The sequence below is a fragment of the Podarcis raffonei genome, chromosome 1 (genome assembly GCF_027172205.1).
Source record: "Podarcis raffonei isolate rPodRaf1 chromosome 1, rPodRaf1.pri, whole genome shotgun sequence".
In the NCBI taxonomy this organism is placed as follows: Eukaryota; Metazoa; Chordata; class Lepidosauria; order Squamata; family Lacertidae; genus Podarcis; species Podarcis raffonei.
This window is the reverse complement of record NC_070602.1, coordinates 20,023,087-20,049,905: the sequence shown is the minus strand read 5'-3', so window position 1 is coordinate 20,049,905 and position 26,819 is coordinate 20,023,087. Positions and strand designations below refer to the sequence as shown.

Genomic DNA, 26,819 nt, shown 5'->3' with positions numbered 1-26,819 from the left:
GGCCTTCAAAACGACCAATTCTGCTAATTAGAAGGTAGCTGGAGACTAACATAGGTAAAATTTGGGGGCTAGCATTTTCTTTTGATTTAGCTTGACTCTGCTTTCATCAAACAGAAGGGCTCCTTTCCTTTGACCAAAGATAACCTCTAATTCTAACATTAAAAATACTGAAAACAGCACTTCTAATGCATATATAATACATAGTAGCAGACTTCATGCTAAATTTTGCACAAAATGGCAACTACCCATTTCTCTTCATAGCATGCTGTAGTTATTGCCCAATTTGAGCAACTGCCTTTAAGGTCATTTAGCAATTGTGTTATCAAACTGCTTTGCATGGATTTGTCATGTCACATTCCAAAAGGATGACCCAGTGAGAAGCTCTCCAGTTCCAACACAGATTGTCTTCATTCAACAGCTGTTAACCTATGAGTTTTAAAAGGTCACATTTGATTTCTTATTAACATTAGGTTTTCCTTACAGAGACAACAGCTTTCGGTGCAAAAAGAATACAGAAGTCATCGTTTTCGGAAGGTACATCTCCTATCGCTTCATTAATCATATGGGGAGTGAATGATGCATAAGTAGGACTTGGCTCCTGAGAGAGGTTCCCACTTTCATCAGGAAACAGGAAGAGATCTGAGCAAGTTGGTGCTGGCGTTTGTGTCTTTTCATCCAAAACTCCTGGGAGAAGAGAAACAAGACAGTTCTATCAAGATTAAGCAGGTGAAGTACGAGAAGAAGGCATTTAACATAGGGTTGCCAGATTTCAAACAGTGAAAATCAGGACAGAAAAAGTTTTGCCCAAAGTTGTTCAGCTTTTCTTTGACAAATCCGCAAAAAGTGTTTTTCAGCTACTTTTAGGAAAACAGCAAAACAGCACTGCCCACAGATTTTCATGGACATATTTCTGATTTCCACCCAGACACTGCTAGAGATAGCAATATTCCGCATATGTCTGGGAAATTCCAGATGTATGGCAACCCTAATTTAACAGGATTGATTTGAAATACTGTATTTAAATGGCATCTCTTTAAAAACAGAAGAAACCTGGAAAGATCTACCATTAGTTTGTGGCTTAGAGGGGGAAGTAAATTGCTGGGTTTCAATCTCTTCCATAGCATCACTCATTAAATCCCGTAAAATCTGTTGGTCAGCTTCTGCCAGGATTGGACCTTGGGATGATGGCCGGCTAGAGAAATCTGCCTGGAAGATAAGAAATACACCAATCTAAACTTATAAAGGAAATACAGTGTGGTTCTTGATAAATATCTGTAGCTATGATGCATGCTAGCTTAGTTTGTTACAAGAGTGTTGTTTCTCAACTTTACAAAAGTGATCTAGTCCAGTAATGCCTTTTCATACCTTAACATTTTGCTTGGTCGCTCCACAAGTATTCTCTATCTTTGCAGGTGGATTCAGATCACCGTAACTTGCAATATACTGGATAAGATTCATTAACGCAGCACAGGAATCTGAGCATGTTCTAATGTGGATCACATCACTGGAACAATGGAGTTCAAAACGTGGCTTACTCTAAACAGACAATAATTCAAAATCATGTCCGACACCAGCAGAAGATGCACTTTTCTCAAGTCAGTCCTGAATGTACGATCAAGGCACCAGACATATGTGTTTAGAAAATGACCCAGTATGTTTAAGAGCCAAAGTCAATTTCAACCACACTTTTTTGAACAAGTATCTCAAAGTCCAAAGCTTTATTATACTATTACTTAAAAACACACACACGCTCCAAAACTTAAACCACACATAATTTAGCTTTTATATTTTAACTCAGTTCCTTACTCTCTCTCCATCAGATCCAGGTTTCACTGCCCTTATAGTCAGTTCTAAGAGTCCCATGTCCATAACTCGAACATAATCTGAAGAAAACAAAATAATTATCTGCTAAACTCCTGAATTGCTGCTTATGCCTCATATTTAAGACCTCAAATGCCCTCATGATGATGGACTGTTTTACGACTGAAACTCAAGCCCTTTCTAAACTACAGAAAATGAGCAGACAGCGCCCCCACCCCAGCTATGATTCTATCTGCTTTTTTTTTTGTCTTATGAATGGGAATGATTTTAGAATGACTATTTTAGTGCCCAATTTTGTCTTGTGCTTCCATGGACAACTTTACAGTTGTCCAGCAATAAATCCAGAATTCATTAATATACTGGGATGCCGGTTGGCTATTTGATTCTGATATGTTGACCATAACTGGACAACCATCACATGCATGGGAAATTCAGAACGACAAAGCTTCTTTCCTCCATCATGCTACATCAGACAATCGTGTCCAGTCAGCTAACAGTTGCTTAACATAAAAACACCTTTTAATATCCTTACTAGTTACTTGGAATTGTATGAATCCCTTTAAAAGCTGAAATGCACTTACCTCTTTGGAGGTTCACTGCAACATTACACTTGTCAGACAGATGCAAAGCAGCCTCATCCAAGATTATTCTATAACAAAAAGGATTTTTTTTAAAGGAATTACATTTTCCAACAATTTTGTAAGTGTTGAAAGAAATATAAGTTAAATGTGGGATTTGTTAAAGTTCTTAACAAACTTTACCTGAGAGTAGAAGATGATTTATCCAGTGCCACACTACTTGAAATGCTAAATGTTTCAACGGTAAGAAGTGATCTAGTTGGCAAAAACAGAGGCCTACCCAAAAATAAAAAAATTAAAATATTTGAAACATATTTGGAAAGCAAGCAGTTCAGAAATTCATGTGACCATAAATAAACTTGACAAACTGAATATTAAAGCAACTGGTTCAGGACAACAGTTGACTTAATAGGCTGATACAAACACTTTATTTGTTTAGCTTACCTATAATTCAGGGCACAACTCCAGAGATGGACGTGAAAAGTTGTAACAGAAGCTGGAGGATTATATCCCAACACAGGCTCATCAGAAATGTTCAAAAAATACAAAATCTACAATTACAAAAGTGTAAAGATAGGCCCACTGTATTCTAATCAAGTAAGGCAACATCAGCTGTCACTGAAAGATTTTGCAGACTATATAAAAAGGAGAAGAGATGGATAATATATTTATTGTAAAGGCATATTTTACTCAGAAGGATGGGGATTCCCAGTTATACAGGACTGAGCCACACAAAGCAAGCTTACAGGAACTCCAATACTCAGTAGGAATACTCTACGTTAGAACATACACCCCCCCCCCAGAATGATCTCCAGATAGACCATAGAACATTTAGCAAATTAACATACCTGTTCATGCCAGCTTAAACCTGAAGGAAGTACTCTGTGTTGAAGAGTGGCTCCTCTTAGTCCAACAGCAACTAAAAACTCCTACAAAAACAAGTTCATCCAAAGTATTCATGTAAATACTTTCAGAGCATATACAGATATAGATATACAGATATTAATTTCTAAATACAAACCTTTGTATTGGTCTCCAGCTTATTTGATTGTATCTTAACTGCAACAGACAACATGCTTAAGCAGTCCACTCCCACACCATCTGAGGAAGCCCTACTGAGACCTTCTTCTTCCGAAAAGTAAATAGTAGGCTCTAACCAATGGGGTGGCGTTGCACTTGGGAGCCTTACTTCAGATGGACAGACAACTCCATCCACCACGCCTGCAGAAAAACGGCTTTGTGGTTAGATGGTCCTTCAAAGAGATTTGGAATTGAGGTACAAAAAATCCACATATTTTACTCTAAAACTTGCTAACATCTGGCTGATGCTCTAAACACCCAAACTTTGTTAAGTAAAACTGCAGGGAAGATTTCTAAAATCTTATCAATCGTCAGCAATTTCTTCTGTTATGTATACTGACAAACGGAAATACTATACTTATTTTAAAAACAGAACAATGCATTTTGGAGTAGTTCTCTTCTAGGAAAGGCGGCCTTCAGAAATACCTGCAGACATCCAACACAACTTTCTTACTGTACAAATAGAAGGTTTTGCAACCATAGGTGTACTTAGAAAGAACTTTCTATATGTCAGCTCTGAATTGGTTGTTATTAGCAATTCACCCTCCTGTGTTCACATAAGCACCATGACTAGCTCCTTAGACATATTATGAGTACATTTCTTTCCATATGCTTACGGAATGCAGTTGTGGTGGATAAATTGGACTGCAGTAGACTTACATTTCTAAAGAAGTAATAATTCCCAATTTGGATTCATATATTTGTACTGGGGGGGGACGACTGAAAGGCAAGTGCTCTAGAATATTAAATCAAATCAAATCAAAATTATTTGAGGAACATATATAGGAAGGAGGAGTTGCTTCTCACTGATCTTCAAACTGTAAGGCCCACAAACCCTAGCTGTCAAGGTTTTGTATAACTTGCTAGATGACAATCACTCATTTTCTCCCTTACTCAACCCCTTACCTTTTTATAGCATGGAACACAAACATTATTTCTACACTGACATTTCATACCTTGATGATATAAGCTGAGGCTACTGGAATGGAGACAGATGTAATGCTGGTCTTCAAAGCCTTCATACTTTGTCACACAGAACAGCGACCCACTACTGAACTCAAACCAAAATTCTCCATGTTTGTCTTCACATACACTCCCATCGTCCTGCTAGAGAAAGAATCAGGGAATTATAGGTTGTCTGAAAAGATCCCTCTGCTTAGTCCACACTTTATCTGAAGCAATCCCATCCTTTAAAACAAAAACCAACATCATCCCTTACATACCATGAACATTCAACGTGCTACCATAGTGGTTTATGCAGAATAGTCAAAATAAAATCTCTAGTCAAGCTATTATGGGTTCTCTCACCCTAGATGTCATACCTTGACATCAGTGAATATTGACACTAATCCATGGTTAATGTTCAAAAGAACTGACAGAAAACTCTGCGTGTTCCTGTTCTGGGATTCAGTTTTTTTCTTTCTCCGGGAACAGTAGTTTGGATCAACAGTGGAAAAATATTGGAGTGTTTCCTCCTCAGACCCACTATCATCATCTACAAAAGGCAAAGCAAAAAACAAGTGAATCTTTAACCATGCATAATAAACAGCTTATCATAGAAAGTGAAAACACATTTTTTTAAAAATAAGGATGCTAAAAAATAAGCAGATTTTAAATTTTCCCTCAGGAACAGCAAGTAACCACTTTATGTATAGTTTCTCCCTCTATCAATTTAGGAGCTTCAGCTGTTTTAGAGATACACTTGGACTTTTATATGCTTAAACATAATAATTTAGTAAGATGTTTATAGTATATTACCATAGTGAATAGTAGATTTGAACTGACTGTCTTTACTGAATGTGTTGATCAGCTGGCTGGCCACTGAAAGTCCAACACCGTAAGAAATATTTTCAAATGTTTCTACAGGAGATGGAGCTGTGGGTTCCCACAGTAATAAATCATTACTGATCCTAGAAAGGGGGGGAAATACAGGCATATATTAATCTGAACCTGGAAGAACTTGAACAAAGGCAGGTCTGTGATCTGGAGAAATGAACTGATAATGGGTTTATTTTATTTAACTTAACAAAATGTATATAACGCTTGATTACAGTAAAACACCTAAGTGGTTTACAAGCAATATTTAAATTACCTGTGTGAATCTGAAAACAAATACAGTCATACCTTGGGTTGAATGTGCTTAGGAAGGAGGGCGTTCGAGTTGTGCTCCGCGGCAACCCGGAAGTAACAGAGTGCGTTACTTCCGGGTTTCGCCGCTTGCGCATGAGTTGCTCAAAATGACGTCACACGCATGCGCTGAAGCACCGAAACGTGACCCGCGCACGCACAGACACAGGTTATGTTTGCTTCTAGATGCGAACGGGGCTCCGGAACGGATCCTGTCCGCATCTAGAGGTACCACTGTACTTAAAAACATTTAAGAGAGAATTAAAAGTTACAGGAAAAGATTGAAGCACATTAACTACTATGTATCTGGATGGGCTTGCCTAAGCAAAAATGTCTTAAGCAGGCACCCAAAAGACTATATTGAAAGCACCTGCCTGATGTCAACAGGCTGGGCAGACTAGAATACAGTCAAATCTTGGTTCTTGAATGGCTCCTTTTTCAAACGTTTTGGCTCCCGAATGCTGAAAACCCGGAAGCAAATGCTCTGGTTTTCAAACATTTTTCGGAACCTGAACACCCGACATGGCTTCCGCTTGAGTGCAAGAAGCTCTTGCAACCAATCGGAAGCTGCGCCTCGGTTGTCGATGGTTTCGGAAGTCGAGCGGTCTTCGGGAACTGATTACATTTGACAACCGAGGTTTGACTGTTTGGATTTATTACAACTATGGAACAGGCATTATGTGGAACCTGTAAAGGGGCTAGGAAAGGTGATCCTAGCCCAAAGCAGGAAAGGGTAGTGAGAGGTGCCCTTAGCTGTAGGGTGGAAGTGGTGGAAAGAGCTTTCCCCTGCCTTCTGCTCAAAAAAAGGCCTCCTCTGGATCCAAATCATGGGTCACGCAAACCATGAAAGCTAGCGCTTATACTTACCGATTATATAGCTTTTCATAAAAGGTCTTGTTTGGGAATGTTAAATACACATTTGGTAACATGAGCTCCAGTACATAATGAGAATTGCTGATTGCTTTATCCTGAAACTCAGTCATCTCCAGTGCGTCTCCTGGCATCACCATCTAGAAATAAAAACATCATCTCAGGTATATCTGTGGTTATTATTAGCCTTCCTTAAACGTGTCTCAGTGCAATGTACAAAATGCAATGACAGAGCAGCTAAAAACAACACAGGAAATAACAACAGAGTAAATAACAGCATATTACTCCATATTGTTTTTAGATGCTCATGTAAGTTACACAGGCTTGCCTTGGGGAAATAGTTGAGACGATGCCAACTAACCAAACAGCGTAAGTTGAGCAATTTACGATGGCTAATTATTTGTTGAAACTGAATACAGCAACTGGATGCAAAAAATGCCATACAGATAAGCCCTTTGTGCTTACTTCTTCATTCTCAAACATGACTCGACGAGAAGAAAAGGGAGATGGCTTTGGTCTTCTAAGATCACACACATCCTTCAGGGAGTGAGATCCTCCTTCTTCCTCTTCTTGAAAATGACCATCAACCTCCTCTTCATCCTCAGGAGCTATCCTTTCCAGAATGGAGTGCACAGCCAGTGGGTTTATTTTAAGTACAATCCTAATAGTCAAATAAGAGGAGGAAACTGTGACTAATTCCAGAAATAGTTACGCATTTTGTGGCAATGAAAAGGTTCTCATAAAAGTTTCTACAGCTATTTCCGACACACACAAAATCTATTTCCATGTTATATAAATGTACTTCCCCTAAGTAGGCGGAATATGTGTCAAGCATGAATTGTTTCTCAGCTTTCTGCAGTTCTGAACCCTGTGTATTAAGAGTGAGGAAGACCAGTCTCCTGGGCAGCACTGAAACACTAGAAGTGACTATATAACTGATATTAAGAAACTGGACATGCTTATAATGGTGGAAATAAGAGTACCTTTAGTAACCCTTAGTCCTACAGTAGAAAGAGACAAGCATGGGTTTATGCTGGATTAATAAAACCTCCTCCTGAGTGTTCTCATTTTATCTCAGACATTTAATATATTTTCCAAATGAGACCCACACTGCCATCTTTTTATTATAGCTCTGTTATTTCTGCTGTTTCACTAAGTACTGTCAAAAATAGTTTTTAAAATGTCTACATATTATAGATGTTTTTAGTAGTGGTTATGATGGCCTTGGGTCTATGGAAGAGCAAGAGTGGTCATATTCAAGCCATGATCATTGATGGGGGGAAAACACCATTCCAACATCAAGAGTACTTAATTACCAGACCAACACAACCTAGATTTAATTTAACTCTGATCTAAACAGTTACAGTTTTTTCAGCAGCAGCACATCAGAAGCGGTTAGGATTTTCACAGAGAACAAATAGTATTTTGTTTTACCGTGGCCAGTCAAAGTTGTCTGATGAGATCATCTCTCCAACTACACCACTGGAAACTTGAAAAAATTGTACAGCTGATTCCTCTTTGCCTTCTTCAAATGATGCTATGGTGAAACCGAAGAAGATTATGTTGTGCATGCCTAGGACTAACTGCGTAGCCATTTAATCATGAAGAGATTAGCTTCTTCATTTAGCAGTGACACAAAATCAGCCTTTCTGAAACAATTTTTCCTTTTCCATCACAAAGAATGGAAAAGTAGCTCCTTGTTAGCTCTGAAAATAATTTAGATAGTGAACTCCTCCGGCATCAAAAGAGGATTGCAGACTACTATGATTACTCAAGACCAAATATCTCTAACTATCATGTAACAGTTGTGTCTCAAATGCCAAAGATTTATTGGGCTTTGTCTAAAGTTGCAAAAAAAAAAAGTAACAAGCGAATTTCCCTGTAATCTCATATGCTATATATATATGAAAACTGCCTTCCTTTCCATTCTCTCCGAAGAAAGCCTGCATATTCCTATAATAATAGAAACTGGAACAATAAATAAGTATCATCTTACTAATAGGTCCCTCATATTGCCCAGGAAGAACGTAGCTACAACCAGGATTTTGGGTGGGTAGGTGCAACAGTACTAAGTGGTGCTGAGTACCAGCAACCCTTTTTTCACTTCCCATGCCAGCCATTTTGTGCTGGCATCCACTGCACTTTTATCAATATATGGCACCTCAAACAAAAAGCACTGGCTACAACCATCTATTGCAACCAATAGAGATCCCTTCGCTTACCAGTTAGCTCTTTAAAAGTGAGTTCTAATTTAACTTGCTCTGGAGTTGGTCCTCCTGTAAACTCGGTTTTGAGTTCCATATCTGCAAATTCTAAATGAAGAATTTCTTTCTGAAGCGACTTCTTGAACCAAGGTCCTCGTTCTGGGTCTGACCGCAGGTCAGGAATTGGGAAGCGAACTGAGAGCTTCAAAGCTGGTGCAGTCACTTGTACCGACATTTTGCAATTTGCAGGAGTACGGGAATCGTCCAGGAAAACTTCAGCAAATGCCTTGTGCTGAAACAATTGCAAAATAAGGGGAGGGCAAACAAATATTTTTAGAACAATTCTGAGGGGCCAAAAACACAACTTAAGGGGCAACATCCAATGTCACATGAACACCCCCTTCCAAATTTTCTTTGGAGCACACACACCAAACTTTCTGGAGTGGATTTTGGAGGTGTGCAGAGAAAGGAAGAATCTATTCCGGCAATGGTGTCCATTCTGCTGGCTAACAGACACAGCTGAATTTCACATCTCACAAGGTTTTGGATCACCTCCCACCTTCAAGAGAAGCTTTGATGGGGATTCAAGCATGGCAGTCAAAAGCAGTTATGTCCACAGTCCATTGCATTACAGCAAACATGTACAATTTAGTATAAATTATAGAAAGTCACAGTCATTTTTAATGCTTCATTGTACATTTCAAGCACTCTTAACAGTATTTGTTGTTTAATGTGGGAGCACTGTCTAAAACCAATTAACAAAGGTCTAAGCAAATAGCTGTTATACTGCAAAAAATGGTTCATCATAGATCAAATAACACTGGTATAACTTTTGTTCCATCTAGCCTCCCTAAACTTTTCAATGAAGTTCACACACTGAGTTGCAATTAATCAACTTCTGAGTGGGACAAAACCTTGCACTGTAAAATTATTTATTAAATTATTTACATGGAAGTGTGAACCTGACAGATAAAAGCTGCCACATGCCATCTTGTCATTTTCCTTTTATCAGTGATAAAATTACAATTACTTTACCAGGCTAATGTGTTTGTTGTAGGAGGTGTACATGTGTGATGCCATCATCTCCACTGTGGTTAACTTCTGCGGCTGAAGCAGTGAATTTAGTCTGTCCACAATGCTGATATCTAATTCACAGAAAGCTGGACTCAACTTGATTTGTAAATCTGCTTTCTGGGGGACAGAGCTCAATCTCCCTTGGCTACCCTGTCACAAAAAAGTAAAATAAATAGTCAGTGGCAAAATACAGAATTTTCTACAGAGCTACATACATACAACTTGGATTATAGATTTCAATTGTTTTTATTCAAAAGATAAGAGGAAATAATATTTTCTAATCTACCTGAGGCCCTCTGTTATCCGAGTGCTTGTAATGGAGCTGAAGGCAGGCGAGAGGGTGCAGCTTGTTCCCTTGTCTTTCAGAGTTAAACATTAGCAGCTATAGCAAAATAAAAGGCAGTGGTGAAATGCAAGTATATTTCACAAGTAATTAAAATCCCTGCATTGTAGGGGGTTGGATTAGATGACCCTCAGGGTCCCTTCCAACTCTACAATTCTACGGAAAGCAAATACACTGATTAGGGAGGAAGACAAAATTATCTACTAGAAGGTCACCTTATTCAATTTGTTTCTCTACCAGATGATCTGCTGTGGTCTAATCCATTACAGACCTTCGGTATTTTTTGACATTTTATGAGTCATCTAGAGAAACTTGCAGTGACACAACAATTCTATTGCCAAGATGCCATCTCTCTTTACACTACAAGCTGGATGTGTAAAGAGAAAATATGGAGCTTTGGGAAATTTACAAGACAAAGGAGAAGTAGTCCAGCAGAACCAGGGGTCTTCTTATCATGCTCTGGTCAGTGATGTCAAGAGCGTCCAGGAAGGGATGGAGTAATTCTGGAGTATTATGCACCAGGGGCATCCGTAAACCCCATCACCGGGGTCAACAAAAATGACCTTTACCTGGAGCCAACTTTTCTATATCCTAGTAGCTGTAGCCTTGCGCTGACAGCAGGCCCATTGATCCAACGGAGGCTTCTGCCAGCAGAAATGGGAGGTTAACTTTTTTTGCTGATTCCCTCTTCACCTGCAGTGCTGTGCCACCTGCCACACTGTTCTAAATAGTCCCCAACACTCTGGAGCAGATTTTGGGGACACGCAGAGGGGGCAGGCGGGCAGGCGGAGGATAACTCAGCAAAAATCACCTCTCTCCATTCTGTTGACAGAAGCCTCTGCCGGAGCAAAGAACCTTCTGTCAGCACAGGCGATAACACTGGACATAGCCCTTGGGATGAAAATATATCATTTGCAGCTGACAAGAGAAACTCTTGCTGAGCTACAGCGCTGATAAAACATGCACTCAGGCTATCCAACTGCTCCTTTAATACTAGAACGTGGAGTGACCCCAATTCCACAAACAGTACGGCACATAGTACAAAAGCTTGCAATATGCGAGATTCTTCCCACACAACCTGAAGCAAGAGATATTTAATCTCCGAGCCTAATTTAAAGTGAAATTTCTAATCGAACGGCTCAAGTTATTGAAAAATTCGAGTTGTAGCACAAAGTGCCAGGTTCAACTAACTGGTCCCACTAGTGGAAGCCCATGCAAGGATTGCCACTAGTGCAATGCGGTCCGTCCCCACCCCTGCAAAACTGGCCCAGTGTGGAGGTGTCAAAAGGACCTCCAGAACAGCATGAGAGGGGAAGAGTTTGGATTTGGATTTGATATCCCGCTTTATCACTACCCGAAGGAGTCTCAAAGCGGCTAACATTCTCCTTTCCCTTCCTCCCCCACAAAAAGCACTCTGTGAGGTGAGTGGGGCTGAGAGACTTCAGAGAAGTGTGACTAGCCCAAGGTCACCCAGCAGCTGCATGTGGAGGAGCGGAGACGTGAACCCGGTTCACCAGATTACGAGTCCATCGCTCTTAACCACTACACCAAGCTGAAATGCTTGTGCTGATTGAACATCTGGAAAAGTGTGACATTGAATTCCTCCCCAAATAAGCATTCCTATGGAACACTTGGCCACTGAACTCAGTTTACTTGAAAGCAAATATTCACAGGACAGTACTATTGGAGCATTAAGAGTTTTTGCAATGCATTTCAATAGCTAGTGTTAAGTCATATGGATTTCTACCTCTGTATAGTGAGGTATGTCAGAATGAGAGTCCATGGAAAAGAGGCACTCCAGAAGTTCCATCTGTCCAATATATAAATCTGTACTCAAACAACGGGAAGCCAATCTCTGTCTTTGTTCATAGGATACTTTGATGTCTGTGCCTATAAACCTATGGCGAGAAACAACGGTATAAAACTGCATAAACTGAACACCTATAGTCATTCTGCATTGAAAATTATTTAAAATATCATAAAAATACATCAGTCATTAAACTGCCAATGTCACTGAAAGAAAACAAGGAGAAAGATGCAATTTTGCAATCTTATTCCAGCACATGCTAATGCTTAATTCCTTGCAAAACATACAAAGATGTGTTAAAACTGCAAGGCAGAAGATAAATAATGAAAAGAACTTATTTATATAATAGCTCCCCCCCCCCACTAGTGACATCTTAATTCGCATTGCCAAACAAACATCCATGTCCTTCCTCCACTGTAGAAGACGTTTGAAATTAAATGCAGCGATTTCCAATACAACATTGCCCTAAACCAGCTTTCTGGCAGCTGATGCACACACAAAGGTTATTCATTAATTTCACTCAAGAAAGAAGTTCTGCGAATGCTACAGGATGCTGAACCCTCTACTAAAGTCAACGGCAAACCTCACTTCTTGTAGGACTTATGTGCACATTGGAGGGCAAATGAATTTCTGAATCTGAAATTCTTCAAGAAAGAGATCTGCTCGTGATCATACCAATCTATATTTTGCATGGTTCAGTACGAATCTTCTAATGCCTATAAAGTCGTACCTTGGTTCTTGAACAGAATGTGTTCCAGTTCGACTCCTGGAACTGTTCGAAAACCAAGACACGGCTTCTGATTGGCTACAGGAGCGTCATGCAGCCAATTGGAAGCTGCGGGAGCCGTGCTGGACGTTCAGCTTCCGAAAATTGTTTGAAAACCGGAACACTCACTTCTGGTTTTCGATCGCTTGGGAGCCGAAACGTACGAGTTCCAAGGTGTTCGGCAGCCAAGGTATGACTCTATAGTGAAATAATAGCTGTGCTTACACAAAGCAGCAACCATCAGTTAACTTAGCCTCTCAAGTATGTTCCAACAACACTCATATCAAATATTTACTGAGCAAGCTCAAGTTGTCACAGAGTTTATGCATTTTGTTTGCTATGTTATAAGATGAATAAGCAAAGTTGTACCTAAGGTGATCATGTGAACAAGCCTTTGCAAATACTTCTCGGAGGGACAGAAAATCTTCTGTTGGAAACTTAACTGGATCAACCTTTTCTATGCGGGTAAAAAAATCCTGTGCCATTGGTGTAAGTGGACTGGCATTCAGTGACGTTTCAGGGGGTGGCAAAGGATCAATATGAAGTACCGATACTGAGAAAGCACCCACTGCCAGTCGAAAAAGAAGTTCAGGCCTGGATTCATCCACTGAGACAGATCTGGATGGAAGAGCTAAAGGGAAGGAAAAAAATGTTTAAAGGTAATATACAGTAGGTCTCAGTGTATGTGTTGTGTATGTATGTGTATAAACACACTTTTTTATATATAATGCAGTCTCAATGAGTTCAATAGGACTAATTTTCAGGTAAGTGTATGAAGGATTGTATCTCTGACTAGTACAAAAATTGTTAAGTATTAAATTTGCTACAAAGATACAAATTTTTTAAAAAACCTCTCCATTTAAAATAATAAGTTGCTCTGGTTTGCAGAAATGTATTTTGGCACAAATTACAAATAAAAACAACACTTTCAAACATATGGTGGATTTCAATATGCTCAGATCTCCTTACAGATTACAGATAATAAAACGTGCAAAATTAACTCCAACTTCTTGCTTAACGCTCTGTTCTGAATGTATTCCCACAAAAGTAATACTCTCCTTTTAAACCAAAGCCACAGAAAGTAGTGGAGACTCTCAGGCCCAGGGGCAAAAATGGGCCTCTCTTTCTGGCCCTTGGGTCTGCCACACCCTTATTGGTCCTGCAAACTTTTGCCAGGCAGGAAGAAAGCTGGAGACACGACCCCCACCCCACCCAGGACACAGATGAGTCACTGGTTTCATTGTTCGGTTGTCTTTGCTTTTGAGGAACCACTGGAACCCTTGCCTTCCTTGAAAACATTGGCGAAAGGGCTGGGATTGGAATCTAAAGTGCCACTGCCTATTTTGGATTCGAAAGGGGCAAAAGGACTGAAATTGAGAAGCGTTTGGTGAAAAACGACTGGCTGTTTGTTTGTCATCTCTCTGGGTTAGCAAAACTTTCCTTTTATCCTTTTATTCAGTAAGGACATCTTTCCTGCTCTACATCCTCCTGACGTGCTTCTGCTTGGGTGAAGTGTGTCCTTGAACTGATAATGTCTCTTGGTCGCCCGGTGTGAGTGGTAACCACTGACTTATTCATTCCTGGAAAGCAGTCTTATTATACTAAGGTAAAAGGGGGGGGGGCGCTGTGGGTTAAACCACAGAGCCTAGGACTTGCCGATCAGAAGGTCGGCAGTTCAAATCCCCGCGACGGGGTGAGCTCCCGTCGCTCGGTCCCTGCTCCTGCCAACCTAGCAGTTCAAAAGAACAACAAAGGGCAAGTAGATAAATAGGTACTGCTCCGGTGGGAAGGTAAACGGCGTTTCCGTGCACTGCTCTGGTTCACCAGAAGCGGCTTAGTCATGCTGGCCACATGACCCGGAAGCTGTACACCGGCTCCCTCGGCCAAAAAGCGAGATAAGCGCCGCAACCCCAGAGTCGGTCACGACTGGACCTAATGGTCAGGGATCCCTTTACCTTTACCTAAAAGTCACATTTGCTTCTGGCCCCAACCACCTTGACTTATTTACTTACAAGTCCTTCGCAGTGGAGCTGCGTGGATGACACTAGGTGTAAAGGATGAACCTCTTATGTGTGGCGGTTCCTGTTTGTTTTGATCAAAACAGTCTCCCCAGGCTGGCTGCTGCTAAAAGGAAAAAGAGAGAGCTGGTTGTTACACCTGTACATCACCTCAACTTAACTAATGTAACAGAAAATGAACCTCAACATACAGTGGTACCTCTGGATATGAACACTTCTGGTTGCGCAAGCGTCAGGTTATGAGCTGCGCTAACCTGAAAGTAGTTGCTCCTGGATGTGAACTTTGCCCCGGGATGCGAGCAGAAATCGTGCGCAGGAGGCACACTTACACTTAATGGCGCCTCACGTTACGAACAGTTACAGGATAAGAACGGACCTCCGGAATGAATTAAGTTCGTAAGCAGAGGTACCACTGCATATTATCGTTATGACATGTAATTTTGTAGTTCCGCTGTTTCCATACTTTAAAAAAACCCACTCAAAGGTTGCTACATGTTGCCTACAGGGAAAGATCAGTGGTCCTCTTTACCTAGTGCCATAGATGTGCACAGCAATTTGCAGAGGACAAGTTTTTGCCCCGAGCAGCTTGTACCCTAACATGGCTTCCCCCTGGGTCTAGAGAAAGGAAAGCAGGGGAAGAATATTTAGTTAATTCAGTAATATGTACTTAGAAATAGTTTCAGTAGGTCATGGGAATAGGGGGCTGTGCCAAAGGCTTCACAGGAAAAGTAGCTTTACAACTGTGGGAGGACGTAGGATACTAGTTGCCACCGTGAGATCAAATATGTGCATCTAAAGGGGAAGGGTCAAAACTCAGTGGTAGAAAGCAGGCTCTGCATGCAAATGGTCCTAAGTTTAATTCCTGATATCTCTATCAGGACTGGGAAAGATTCCTGCCTGACACATCCTACAGCCTCTGCCAGTCAGTGTAAACAATACTAAACTAGATGAGCCAATAGCCTGGCTTGGAGTGATGCTACTGTTCATTTTGTCAAATATAGTCAATACATAGAATTTCGCAGAGCTTTAAACTGAAGCATTTCTTGGTTGCATTGTCAAATTATCTCACCCACCGGCATTGGACCTATTGACATCACAGCAAATGATGTCACACATGACATCATAGTGTCATGGTGAATTAGCGGAAAGATGTGAGGTTTCAATGCAGCTATAGTGCCTTCACGGAGATGCAGTTAAAAAAAAAATCATCCTGTAGCAGACACTCTTTGGGATGATGGCTATAAGGGTATGAAACTGGAAGGCAGACAGCCATGCACAACAGAGATTAGTGCCACTGTTTTAAAAAGCCTTTTTAAAAGGCTTTCAGACACGACATATTCCCCTCCCTTCCTGCAGATCCTGGGGACTGAACCTGGGCCTTTCTGCATACAAGCAAACTGCTCTACCACTGAGCTATGACCTTTCCCCTCTTCATTTGCTCAAAGACAAACAGTTAAAGACAACCTACCACTGCAGCGCCATGGGGAGATCCTGCGGGCGTATTAGTGTATGTACTAGTCAAAGAAAGGTCTAAATCCATAGTTGGTGGGTCTCCAAGCGGTGGCAGAGAGGAAAGACTGTGAGACATCTCCATGTCAGCCATCGAGAAAAACACTTCTTCTTCTAATAGGAAAAAAAAAATATCATCTTGTGTGATCTGTTCACAATGAAAAACATTTAGGTCAACTACAGCACACCAAAGCATGAATGAGATGGTAATGCTTCTTTCACCTATCCTACCTTTAAGGGAGAATCTGTGACCATCACCTACCTGCTCCATCCTCTAAGTCAGCAGTTCTCAACCTGTGGGTCCCCAGATGTTGTTGGACTACAACTCCCATCATCCCTGAGCTCTGGCCTTGCCAGCTAGGGGTGATGGGAGTTGTATTTCAACAACATCTGGGGACCCACAGGTAGAGAAAGGCTGCTCTAAGTTGAGCTGTACTGCAACCAAGAGCAAGTCTTGCTCCAAAGGAAAGAGGAAACCAAAAAGCACCCTAAGATGTTCAATTGCTCACCCCGGCTTGAAGGAGTTCTGGCTGCCTCCGTCTCATAGAAACTCGGATCAGACTGTGCTCCTGTTGGCAATGTGTCTTTTCTTAAGTAGCGGTTGAGCTCCATCTGAATCCGATATTCATCTTCCTGCTGCATTGGCCGGTTTCTCCTATCTTTATTGCACAATTCTATTCTGCTAGGATTCTCTGTAATTGAAAACAGGGTGTGGCAACTTGACCTCCGATTCAATTCCCAAGCCCCAGAGACATCCAAACACCAAATAATTCCCCCCAAACAACAACTCATTTAGCTGTAAAAAAAATTCACACTCTTAAAAAAATGCTACCTAAAAGAAAACTAACTCCAAGCAACATTTCCATTTCACAAAGAAAGGCACTCAACAGAATTTGTGTGAACATTTTGAGCACTTTAGGTTGAAATGTTTTTCTCCCAATTTCAACCTAAATTAGTCGGAGGGCTATTTTAGGGTTCGTTTGGGGTTTTTTAGAAGACAGGAAGAAATATGTTAGAAATTTGTGTACAAAAGGAACAATCTGGCATATAAGGAGGGAATTAAAGTTTCCTGATTTGAGAATTTCTCTGTTTAAGAAAAATCTATCAAGCATTACTTTAAAATACACTATTTACTTTTTGGCCAGAGATCTTGAATCTTCTTTTGTTGCCTAAACAACTAGCCCTCTGCATGGAAGTGTATGAGGAAGAAGAAAGGGAAACAAACATTTATCATCCCTTACGGGCTTTCAAAAAAATCACAACAACACTAACTGATGAAGACTAGATAAAGTCTGCATGAGAAAAATATGTTACTAATATTAATCACAATTATGGAGCTACTAAACTGGTTTCAGATCCTTTTGACTATTTCCAATTTTTATTAGCTGCTTTCAGAAAGAGGAACAATACAAATCTACTTATGAGAAAGTTCCCCCCTAACATAAGATTTTCTTTAGACTTTTTGAAATAAAAGTAAAGCTTCAGTAATTTAGGGCCAATCTAGTCAAAGCATTTTAAAAACCCTTGGGTTTCAAAGGAAGAGTTCTAAGCATGTGCTTTCCTTTGCAGTTCAACATATGGGATTTAAGAGTGTTTAACTTTAAAGGTACACTTTGATACTGCCCTTAGTCTAGAGATTATTCAAAACCTTGGAAATAGTGCAGCGTGTTTAATGCAGTGCTCACACTCTTTCTAACCACACAAGGCAATGCAACTTTGGCTCACCTGGTCCAGCGATAGCTGCTAACATATCCAGCAGAAGATGTACCTGTCTGGGTGACAGGAATAGGTGTATCGAATCTATCTCTCCATCTACATCCAACTTAAGAAGAATAAAGAATATATTCAAGAAATATGGATCAGAAGAATTCTTTCTTTCCAATTCTCGGATTATGTACTGTCTCATCATTGAACCAAAACAGACATTTCATTCCCAGCTTTAATTCCTTATTATTATTGGTCTGTATACACACTATATTCACCCAAAGACTGATAGGGTATCACAACACAGCATTTAAATTGTTCTGGATACCAGTATTAGATCCACACTTGGATGCTTATAATGCTTACTTTGACATCTCTGCATTGAACAAGGGCCATTTGCATACTCAGAATCTACAAGGCAGTTTGTGCTTCTGGGCCTGTTTGTACAATTGCCTGGCAATTTTAAATCTGCAGCTGAGGTTTTCAACATTGGACTGGACACCTGTGAGATCTCTTCCCAGATCCTTGCCTACTACCACAGAAAGGTGAGCTTGAAAGGCCGATTCACACTAAGTTTTTAAATTCATCTCTTTTAAATGTTTGTAACCTGCTATACAGATACAACACATGAAACAGGCCAGCCATACAATCATTAGTAATGAAATTAAAAACACAACATTCAAAATAAACAAAGGCAGAATACTTGACTAACCCTGGTAGCTAAGATTGCATTGACAAAATGTTACAAAATGTACTGGAATATGCTGAAAAGACCTGGACTTTCAGTTCAACAGTAAAATATGCTCTATATTACAACAGCATTGCAGCAGTTTCCAATTGCTGACATATAAAACTCTTGGCAGTTACAGTATATGTAAGTTGCCAGACATAGCACAAAATTGTATGAAGATGCACAGAGGCAAACCACTGTTTCCTCTTTAGCTTTCGAATTCCATCTCTCATTCCCACTCTGTAGAAATCAGAGCATATTCTAATACCAACAGACTTTCTACAATAAAACGAACAATATTCTGGGTCTTTATGACAGGATAAATTCTCTGTCTCTTGTTTTCCTTTGACCCAGTAATTTCTTCTTTTACTGCCTGCTCCTGCGACAGATGCCACTGCCAGCATATCCTGCCAAAAGGAAGCCCAAAAGAAGCTCTAAAAAGTAACCAATTCCTTCCAAATGGCTTCCAAAACATTTCATCTCACCATCTTTAAGCAACAGGGATCACTTAACTGAGTGTATCTTAGAGACAGCATTAGTTGTCTGTGAGCAGCAATTCCTCAAAGAATTGCTTATGTTTACATCAGAAGCCTTATTGCTTTCCTGTTACGTGTAGACTTATGTAATGATGCTTTCTTGTTTTGGTTGATTTACACAATGAGCTAAATCCTGACTTGTCTGTTCATCCAAACCTAATCCAAGTTCATTATAACTTGTTAGGAGCAAAAATACTTCATGATCTATACTGTGCTTTGACACCGGTTTATGAATCTTGGCTTGCACCATCTGTGGTTTGTTATTATGCCTGAACTCTGCATCCAAATTTAATCCTATTTATTTACTCATTTATTTCTCACCTTTCCTCCAAAGAGCTAAAGGTGGTGTACATGGTTCTCTCCCTTTCCATTTTATCCTCCTAACAGCCCTGTGAGGAACATTAGACTGAGAGATAGTGACTGGACAAGGTCACCAAGTGAGCTTCATGACTGTGTGGGGAATTGAACTCTGCCTGGCTACAGAAATGGAATGTGAGAGAGACGAGAAAATCAAACCCATCACATGGCTAAGAGATTTCCCCAGGTATCCTTTCCCCACCTGCCTCTTTACTCACAAGCGCTCTCTCTCTGCATCTTAGCTGCCTAGTTCCACAGTAACCTTCTGAGGAAATTATTCTTATTTCTCTTAAAGGACGAAGGGTACTTTCTCCCAATTCTAATAACGAGATATATATTAACTGGGGGGTTTTCTCTCTCTTACCAAGCTGTTATTAGCAGTTCAACAAATACAATTACAGTTTCATCTAAAAGCTTCCCCTAAACACCAATGTCAACCCCATACCCATTTCCCACTAAAGTATTTCTGCAGCAACCCGTCTACCTCCTTTTAGATCCCAAGGACTCCAGTTATTGTTTTTCTGCTTGCTCACCAGTAATTTGACTACTGAAAAAAATGAACCATTATTGAAAGAGCAGGCACAAAATGAAGAAAATTTGTTCAGTACTGTTGGAAGGAAAGGACTAATACAAAAAGCTAGCAATCCTTCATAGGGAGGTACCTAGGAATGGGGAAGAGAGGGTCATTTTTTTGACTTTGCTTTGGCTCAGGGTCATGCTGCAAGCCGCCACGGATTTCGGAGATGAGTTTTTTACTTCCCCACCCTGTTTTTGCAGGTGGCCAATGGTTAGAGAACTGGCGATCCTTTGGACCCCATAAAATACTTTCATATAGCAGCTATCCATTCACAGGGGCAGTGCAGGGTTGGGTGGAAGACAACAAACCACCAAAGGCGACAGCTGTATATTAGGTTTGCTTGAATGTGAGCTGGATTCCAGCCTCTTCAATGTACAAAGTATGACTTAGCTTTCTATCAGAATACAGCCACTGATGTATTCGGAAATCAAACAAAAACAAAGGTCACAGGGTGAATACAATCTGTGCCTGGCCATCAACTGACTAAAAGGAACATTCAGTAGCAGCAGGAGCACCTGCATAAAGAGTGGCAGAGTGTCAGCTTCCAGGTGCCCACACTACGGTTACCTTGCTTCTGTCCTGGGCTGGCCTTTATGCTGAATCCAGGAGAGAGGAAGCAAAAACTAGCCTGCAGCAGTTGCTTCCATGCTCTGGAAATTTTCTAGATGCTTATAAATGTCAGTTGTGGAATTGCCTGGAGATCTAAACATGCCTACCCTTCTCCCTTTTTCAGGCCCACCAAATTAGCCAGGAGAGCTCAGCTGTGTGCATCAAGGAAAAAGAGGAATAGGGAATAAAGCAAGGTATCACCTCAAGCCTTGGAGTAAAGGGGGAAACGCATGACTGCATTTTTTGTCTACAACTGAACTCCTGCCCTGGCAATCTGAACACATGTCTTTTACCTGTAATGCATGAAGCTACAACTAACCTTTGCTCCTGGAAGCACTTCGTTTTGCTTTAATGTAAGGCTCAGTTCCATCCTTCCAATCAGCTTACATATTTGCACAGGATCAGATGGAGAAACCTCTGGCAAGTTTCTTGCTAATTGTGGGTGTGGTTCGTACACAATTTTTGGGTTCCAGCTAGGTGAAAGCTTTGGTTCTGTTGCCTTTAAAAGAAATACAAGGAAAGGCATTAATTCCATAACACAAATTGACTATTTTATACTCTTAAATATGGCATCTCATTTTAATGAACATACTGATTGTCAAACTGCACTTGATGAATTCCTAGCATTACTTTGTTACATCTGTATCTTCTTTCCTCTAAAGACCTCCAAGTAGCAATTTTAGATTAGCAGCAACTCTTGACTTAGGCTACACTGAAAAATAGCAATGTTGCTCACTGAGCAGCCTTGACAGACTAGGGATTTGAACCTGAATTCCCACAGTCAAGAGAACATTCTAGCCACTAAAATCACGATGGGTATCCTCATTCAGAATTTGTTTACTATAATATTGTAGGGCATAATGTATAAATGGAATTAACCCAATGCTATAAATCTTGCTCAATTCAGCCCTCACAGAAGCAGAAGCAGAGATATACAACACTGCAAGGAGCGAAATAAATCTGAGAGTAAAGAACAGCTGGGCACAGGGTCACTTTCTGGGTTCATATGTCCAAGAGATAGCTAGACGAAATGCATGGAAGCAACTCATCGCATAGCAAAATATATTCTAGTACAGTGGTACCTCAGGTTAAGTACTTAATTCGTTCCGGAGGTGCATTCTTAACCTGAAACTGTTCTTAACCTGAAGCACCACTTTAGCTAATGGGGCCTCCTGCTGCCGCCGCGCCGCCGGAGCCCGATTTCTGTTCTTATCCTGAAGTTCTTAACCTGAAGGACTATTTCTGGGTTAGCGGAGTCTATAAGCTGAAGCGTATGTAACCCGAGGTACCACCGTAAAGGTAAAGGGACCCCTGACAGTTAAGTCCAGTCGCAAACGACTCTGGGGTTGCGGCGCTCATCTCACTTTACAGGCCAAGGGAGCCGGCATTTGTCCGCTTCCACAGACACTTTTTCTGGGTCATGTGGCCGAATGACTAAGCTGTTTCTGGCGAAGCCAGAGCAGAGCACAGAAACGCCGTTTACCTTCCCGCCGGAGCAGTACCTATTTATCTACTTGCACTGTGTGCTTTCAAACTGCTAGGTTGGCAGGAGCTGGGACAGAGCAACGGGAGCTGACCCTGTCGTGGGGCCTCAAATCGCTGACCTTCCGATCGGCAAGTCCAAGCCGCACAGTGGTTTAAACCACAGTGCCACCCGCGTCTCTTAAAATATATTCTACGTTTCATTAACTATACATATGCATATATGTAGATCTAATTTTTTTTTACCAATTGTGTAGCTGAACACACTGGAGAGGATTTTGCTGATGCCAGAAATTCATCCCAGAAGAAAGAAACACCTGTGAGGTGTAACAATTTGTGAGCAAAAGCTGTGGGCTGATGCACATTAATTCCAGAGCATTCATCGGCGGTTTCATCGTAGTACATCGTTCTAGAAGGGTGGAAATAAAATAATGAAATACTTCTACAGCCATGTTGGACAGCGTTCCATTATTGGTTTTCTTAAAAGAGGCACTAGTAAATCTATAAGTAAGATTAGTAAAGGTAAGGGTAAAGGTACCCCTGCCCGTACGGGCCAGTCGTGTCCGACTCTGGGGTTGCGCGCATATCTCGCTTAAGAGGCCGGGGGCCAGCGCTGTCCGAAGACACTTCCGGGTCACGTGGCCAGAGTGACAAGCTGCATCTGGCGAGCCAGCGCAGCACACGGAAACGCCGTTTACCTTCCCGCTAGTAAGCAGTCCCTATTTATCTACTTGCACCCGGGGGTGCTTTCGAACTGCTAGGTTGGCAGGCGCTGGGACCGAGCAACGGGAGCTCACCCCGCTGCGGGGATTCGAACCGCCGACCTGATGATCGGCAAGTCCTAGGCGCTGAGGTTTTACCCACAGCGCCACCCGCGTCCCAGAAGTAAGATTACCTTTCAATAATTTGGTTGCTGTTTACTTCAATTATTCAAAAGTAAATTTTTAATTTTAAAACCCACAGTGAGAGTATGTACAGCATGATCCTAAGCCTGTTTACTTAAAAATAAATTCACTGAGCCTTGCTCTCTAATTGGAATTGCAGTCTTAAAATCCATTGTAGCACTGTGACCCAAGAAGTCAGCACCCCCATGGAGAATTGAGTGCTAGAAACCTATTTCACTCATGCTGTAGCTATTGTCTATTCAGAACCTGATCTGATGTGCATCCAAAAGCCCATTTCTTCACATGCATTCCCTAGTAGCAGTTCCTCGTTTATGAAATGCCCTCCCTGGTGAGGTTACAAACATTCCTGTTCACCCACATATTTAGTGGCTGAAATATACTGCTCCTAGCAGCCATGAATGAGGAGATTTGGCTGTTTTAAAATGCTTTACTGTTTGCCAGCTTAGACTCCTTAGGGAGAAAGGGCCGGACAGATATCAAATAAATAAAAAAATACAACGAATTCTCACACACAAGGACAAGATAACATTCTAAGCTCTACTTAGAAGAACAATACTACTTACTTCTCAATGCGGATTTCAAGTGCTGTCCCACTTTTTGAGTTATCTGGCACATGTTCAATTCGCAGAACAGTGTCTAAAAAGGTGACTTTCACTCTCCTTAAAACTATAGTGAAGAAAGCAAAATGGAGGGGGACGTGTCACATAGAAACATGAATATAAAATATGATTTCAGCTATGCAGATATCTGTTGGCTATACCAATAAAGAGAAAATAACATAAAATACTATGAACCCTCTTCCCCTCCTCACGTATGCAAGAAATTATGTAGAAGGAGCAGCTGGTATGTGCAGCCCTGAAACCACCTAGCTCTTCTTTTCCTCCCCAGGACAGGAGTGACTTGGGACTATGGTGCTGGGGAGAGAAAGAACTGCTGAAACATTGCAGGGAACACACAAGCTGGTTTTCCTTTTTAGATAATGACTAATGCATTTTGGTCCATGCATGCAGACTTGGGGGAAGAGGGATCACTTCCCCCAAGCAATTTCCACTGTGGACACAGCAAGATTTGCATATTGGTATATCATGGCCCAAATTTTAAAGCTGACTACTGTTACCATCAAACAGGGAACTCTTCTAACCTGAGCAAACTGCACATGGAATAAATTATCAAGGTCAACTCAGTTGGCAAAAGATCCCTCAGCTCTATGTAGCGCATCTTGATACAGTATAGTGTTTTGTAAGCTCAAAGAGTCCGTCGTACCTGTTTCAATTGTTTCAGCAAACTTTTCAAGCCCTTCAAAAGGCTGGGAACCTTCTCCTTGTTCATCTGTCAGTTTCTGGCTAAGACATTCTTTTGCAAGCTGCATACTACTAGTCATGAAGCTTGACCAATACATGGGCTCTGAACCAGAAGCTAGAAAAGAAGAGATAAGCCTCAGGTGCTTTGTCATAAATGGCCTTCAGCAAATGTTCAACCATAACCAAAGCACACGCATACAGGGATAAATTAGAAGCCCAGCTTCTGTATACAAGAATGAGAAATTCTGTGAATGGTACCTCCGAGCTGTGGGCGACACTCACAACAGAAGTATCAGCCTCCCCAGGAAGAAAGTAGTATCTGCTTCTCTATAATGTGCTGAAGTTGGGGTCACCCTGCTGCTTCGAAGAAATCAGTACTCACTGTAGAATGTCCCAATAGTCCACTAGTCAGAAAATTAAATAGGCATGACTTGTTTTTGTCAATGATCCTTCTTAACTTACTTAGTCGGGGTCTTGGCTTGAAGACCATCTCTAAGCCCTTCACTTCAAGTGCACAGTTATCTTGAAGTAACGAACCCCAGGGTACAGAAAGCGAAATTGACTGAATAAATCCCTCAGTGACTTCCAGAGGAGCATCTGCTGATTCAAGAATCTCATTAAGACTCTGAAACAAAGAGAAAAAAGAATCAAGAATTGCTTTGCATATTGCATAAGCAGCATATGATCATTTTTTGTTGATGCCCATGACATTTTATATCAAAAATAATGTAACTTCCCTTCAGTATTAAATACTAAAGTGAATTGTGGATCCGTGGTTTTGGTGAATATGTTATATGTCATATATATATTTGTGTGTGTGTGTGTGTGTGTGTGTGTGTGAGAGAGAGAGAGAGAGAGAGAGAGAGAGAGAGAGGGGGAGAGAGAGAATGAATGTATTTTGAGTAATTAATGTGCATAATAACTGGCCAATGTGCATATTCCCCAGGCCTTATGGGAAATGTGCACATAAGCCTTCCATGAACTGCGCACATTTCCTGGTCACTATACATAACCCCAACAAGCCTTAGGGGAAGTGCATATCTCAGATGAACTTTGTACATTCTCCAGCCATTATGCATAATCCACAACAGGCTTTGGGGCATGTACATAACTTGGCTGCATTTTGTACATTCTCTGGCAATATGCACATTCTCCAATCGGTATGCAGAGTCTCCAGGAAACGCTACCTTTTTCCTATTTCTTGTTTAGAAGTGTGCAATCTGTACTCCGCAGGTTACTTCTGGCAGTTTTCTCCCATCTTTTCCTTCATCTGCATTCAAGTTATCACCTCAACTATTTCATCACTCCAAACTCCCTGAAATACCATGCTGCCAATTTATCCCTAGTCAGTGTGGAAGTATACCTGGAAGCAATGATATTCACACATGCAGTTGTCTTATTGCAGAGACACCAGAAAACCATCCAAAACAATAAGCCTCCCCAAGAGGACCAATTGAATTGCCCCCTGCCAAGCATTAAGAGCTGCTAACAGCCTCAACTTTACCAGTAGTAATCTAGATCTATGGCAGACTCTATGGCATCAGACTGGGCATACACACAGCTACATGTGTTGGGTCGAAAATGTTTTGGGACAGCCTCATGGCAGACATTAAGGCTTGAACTGCTCCCCTGTGGATGCAGGAATCTCCCAAGACCTAAAAATTTTGGAGTCATCAAGTCCAAGACCACCTCTACCAATCAGGAAAGTTATGTTAGTAAGCGGGGTAGACAGACAATACAAAGTAACAGAATTCAAATATCTATCCAGAGAACACAGAAAGAGAGGATGCTACCCTGATAAAGTCTCAGAAATCTGGCTCCCTGGCTATCAAGTCTATGCTGATGCCAAATTACAAACCCACTTGGGCACTGCTGCGGGAGACGGAGACCAATATCACCTCCCTCATCCAAACAACACTGATATAGGTAGGAACATCCTCCATATGACAATGATGGCACTTCACTAAACTATACTGACTACATATCTGCTAATATGTACTCACCGAAATATGCTTGCATTAATAAAGTTCACATCTGAAATCAGGAATGGCTCTCCAGATGTTGCTACACTACAACTCCTATCATCCCTGAAGCTTGCCCAAGCTGGCTGAGCTTCATAGGAGTTGGAGTCCAACAACAGCTGAAGGACCACAAGTTAGTCACTCCTGCTGCACATGCTATGACAGGGTAGGAATAAGCCAATAGGCCAAGCTGGTGGCCTCCATATTATTATTTTTTACTACAATTCCAATCAGCCCCAGCCATGATGTTCAATGGCCAAGGATGATGAGAGTAGTAGGTCAAAATGATCTGAATGCCGATAGTTAATGCACAGGTAGCCAAAACAGTCCCCTCCAGCATTCTGCACTATAACTCCATCAGCCCCAGCAAGAATGGCAAACATTCGGGGTTCATGAGAGT

General features: G+C 41.1%; 1 protein-coding gene across 3 annotated transcripts in view; it reads right to left on the bottom strand.

Moving 5' to 3' along the window:
- ATG2B (autophagy related 2B) overlaps positions 1–26,819 on the bottom strand; it is a 40,427-nt gene that overhangs the window by 10,021 nt on the left and 3,587 nt on the right. Inside the window, exons 2-30 of one of the 3 annotated variants that reach the window (XM_053375725.1) lie at positions 24,861–25,023; positions 24,361–24,513; positions 23,661–23,763; positions 22,439–22,601; positions 21,030–21,209; positions 17,923–18,019; positions 16,707–16,889; positions 16,157–16,311; positions 14,683–14,794; positions 13,040–13,301; positions 11,845–11,995; positions 10,041–10,136; positions 9,716–9,904; positions 8,699–8,972; positions 7,911–8,013; positions 6,942–7,137; positions 6,474–6,616; positions 5,238–5,389; positions 4,802–4,974; positions 4,436–4,583; positions 3,421–3,620; positions 3,248–3,328; positions 2,844–2,950; positions 2,583–2,675; positions 2,403–2,470; positions 1,807–1,883; positions 1,366–1,536; positions 1,065–1,206; positions 482–684 (exon numbers count right to left, since the gene is read on the bottom strand). In XM_053375725.1, the coding sequence (XP_053231700.1) occupies positions 482–684; positions 1,065–1,206; positions 1,366–1,536; positions 1,807–1,883; positions 2,403–2,470; positions 2,583–2,675; positions 2,844–2,950; positions 3,248–3,328; positions 3,421–3,620; positions 4,436–4,583; positions 4,802–4,974; positions 5,238–5,389; positions 6,474–6,616; positions 6,942–7,137; positions 7,911–8,013; positions 8,699–8,972; positions 9,716–9,904; positions 10,041–10,136; positions 11,845–11,995; positions 13,040–13,301; positions 14,683–14,794; positions 16,157–16,311; positions 16,707–16,889; positions 17,923–18,019; positions 21,030–21,209; positions 22,439–22,601; positions 23,661–23,763; positions 24,361–24,513; positions 24,861–25,023 (4,338 nt within the window). Of the gene's footprint in view, positions 1–481; positions 685–1,064; positions 1,207–1,365; positions 1,537–1,806; positions 1,884–2,402; positions 2,471–2,582; positions 2,676–2,843; positions 2,951–3,247; positions 3,329–3,420; positions 3,621–4,435; positions 4,587–4,801; positions 4,975–5,237; positions 5,390–6,473; positions 6,617–6,941; positions 7,138–7,910; positions 8,014–8,698; positions 8,973–9,715; positions 9,905–10,040; positions 10,137–11,844; positions 11,996–13,039; positions 13,302–14,682; positions 14,795–16,156; positions 16,312–16,706; positions 16,890–17,922; positions 18,020–21,029; positions 21,210–22,438; positions 22,602–23,660; positions 23,764–24,360; positions 24,514–24,860; positions 25,024–26,819 lie in introns of all 3 variants that reach the window. The other 2 variants (XM_053375716.1, XM_053375706.1) reach the window with 2 other exon arrangements.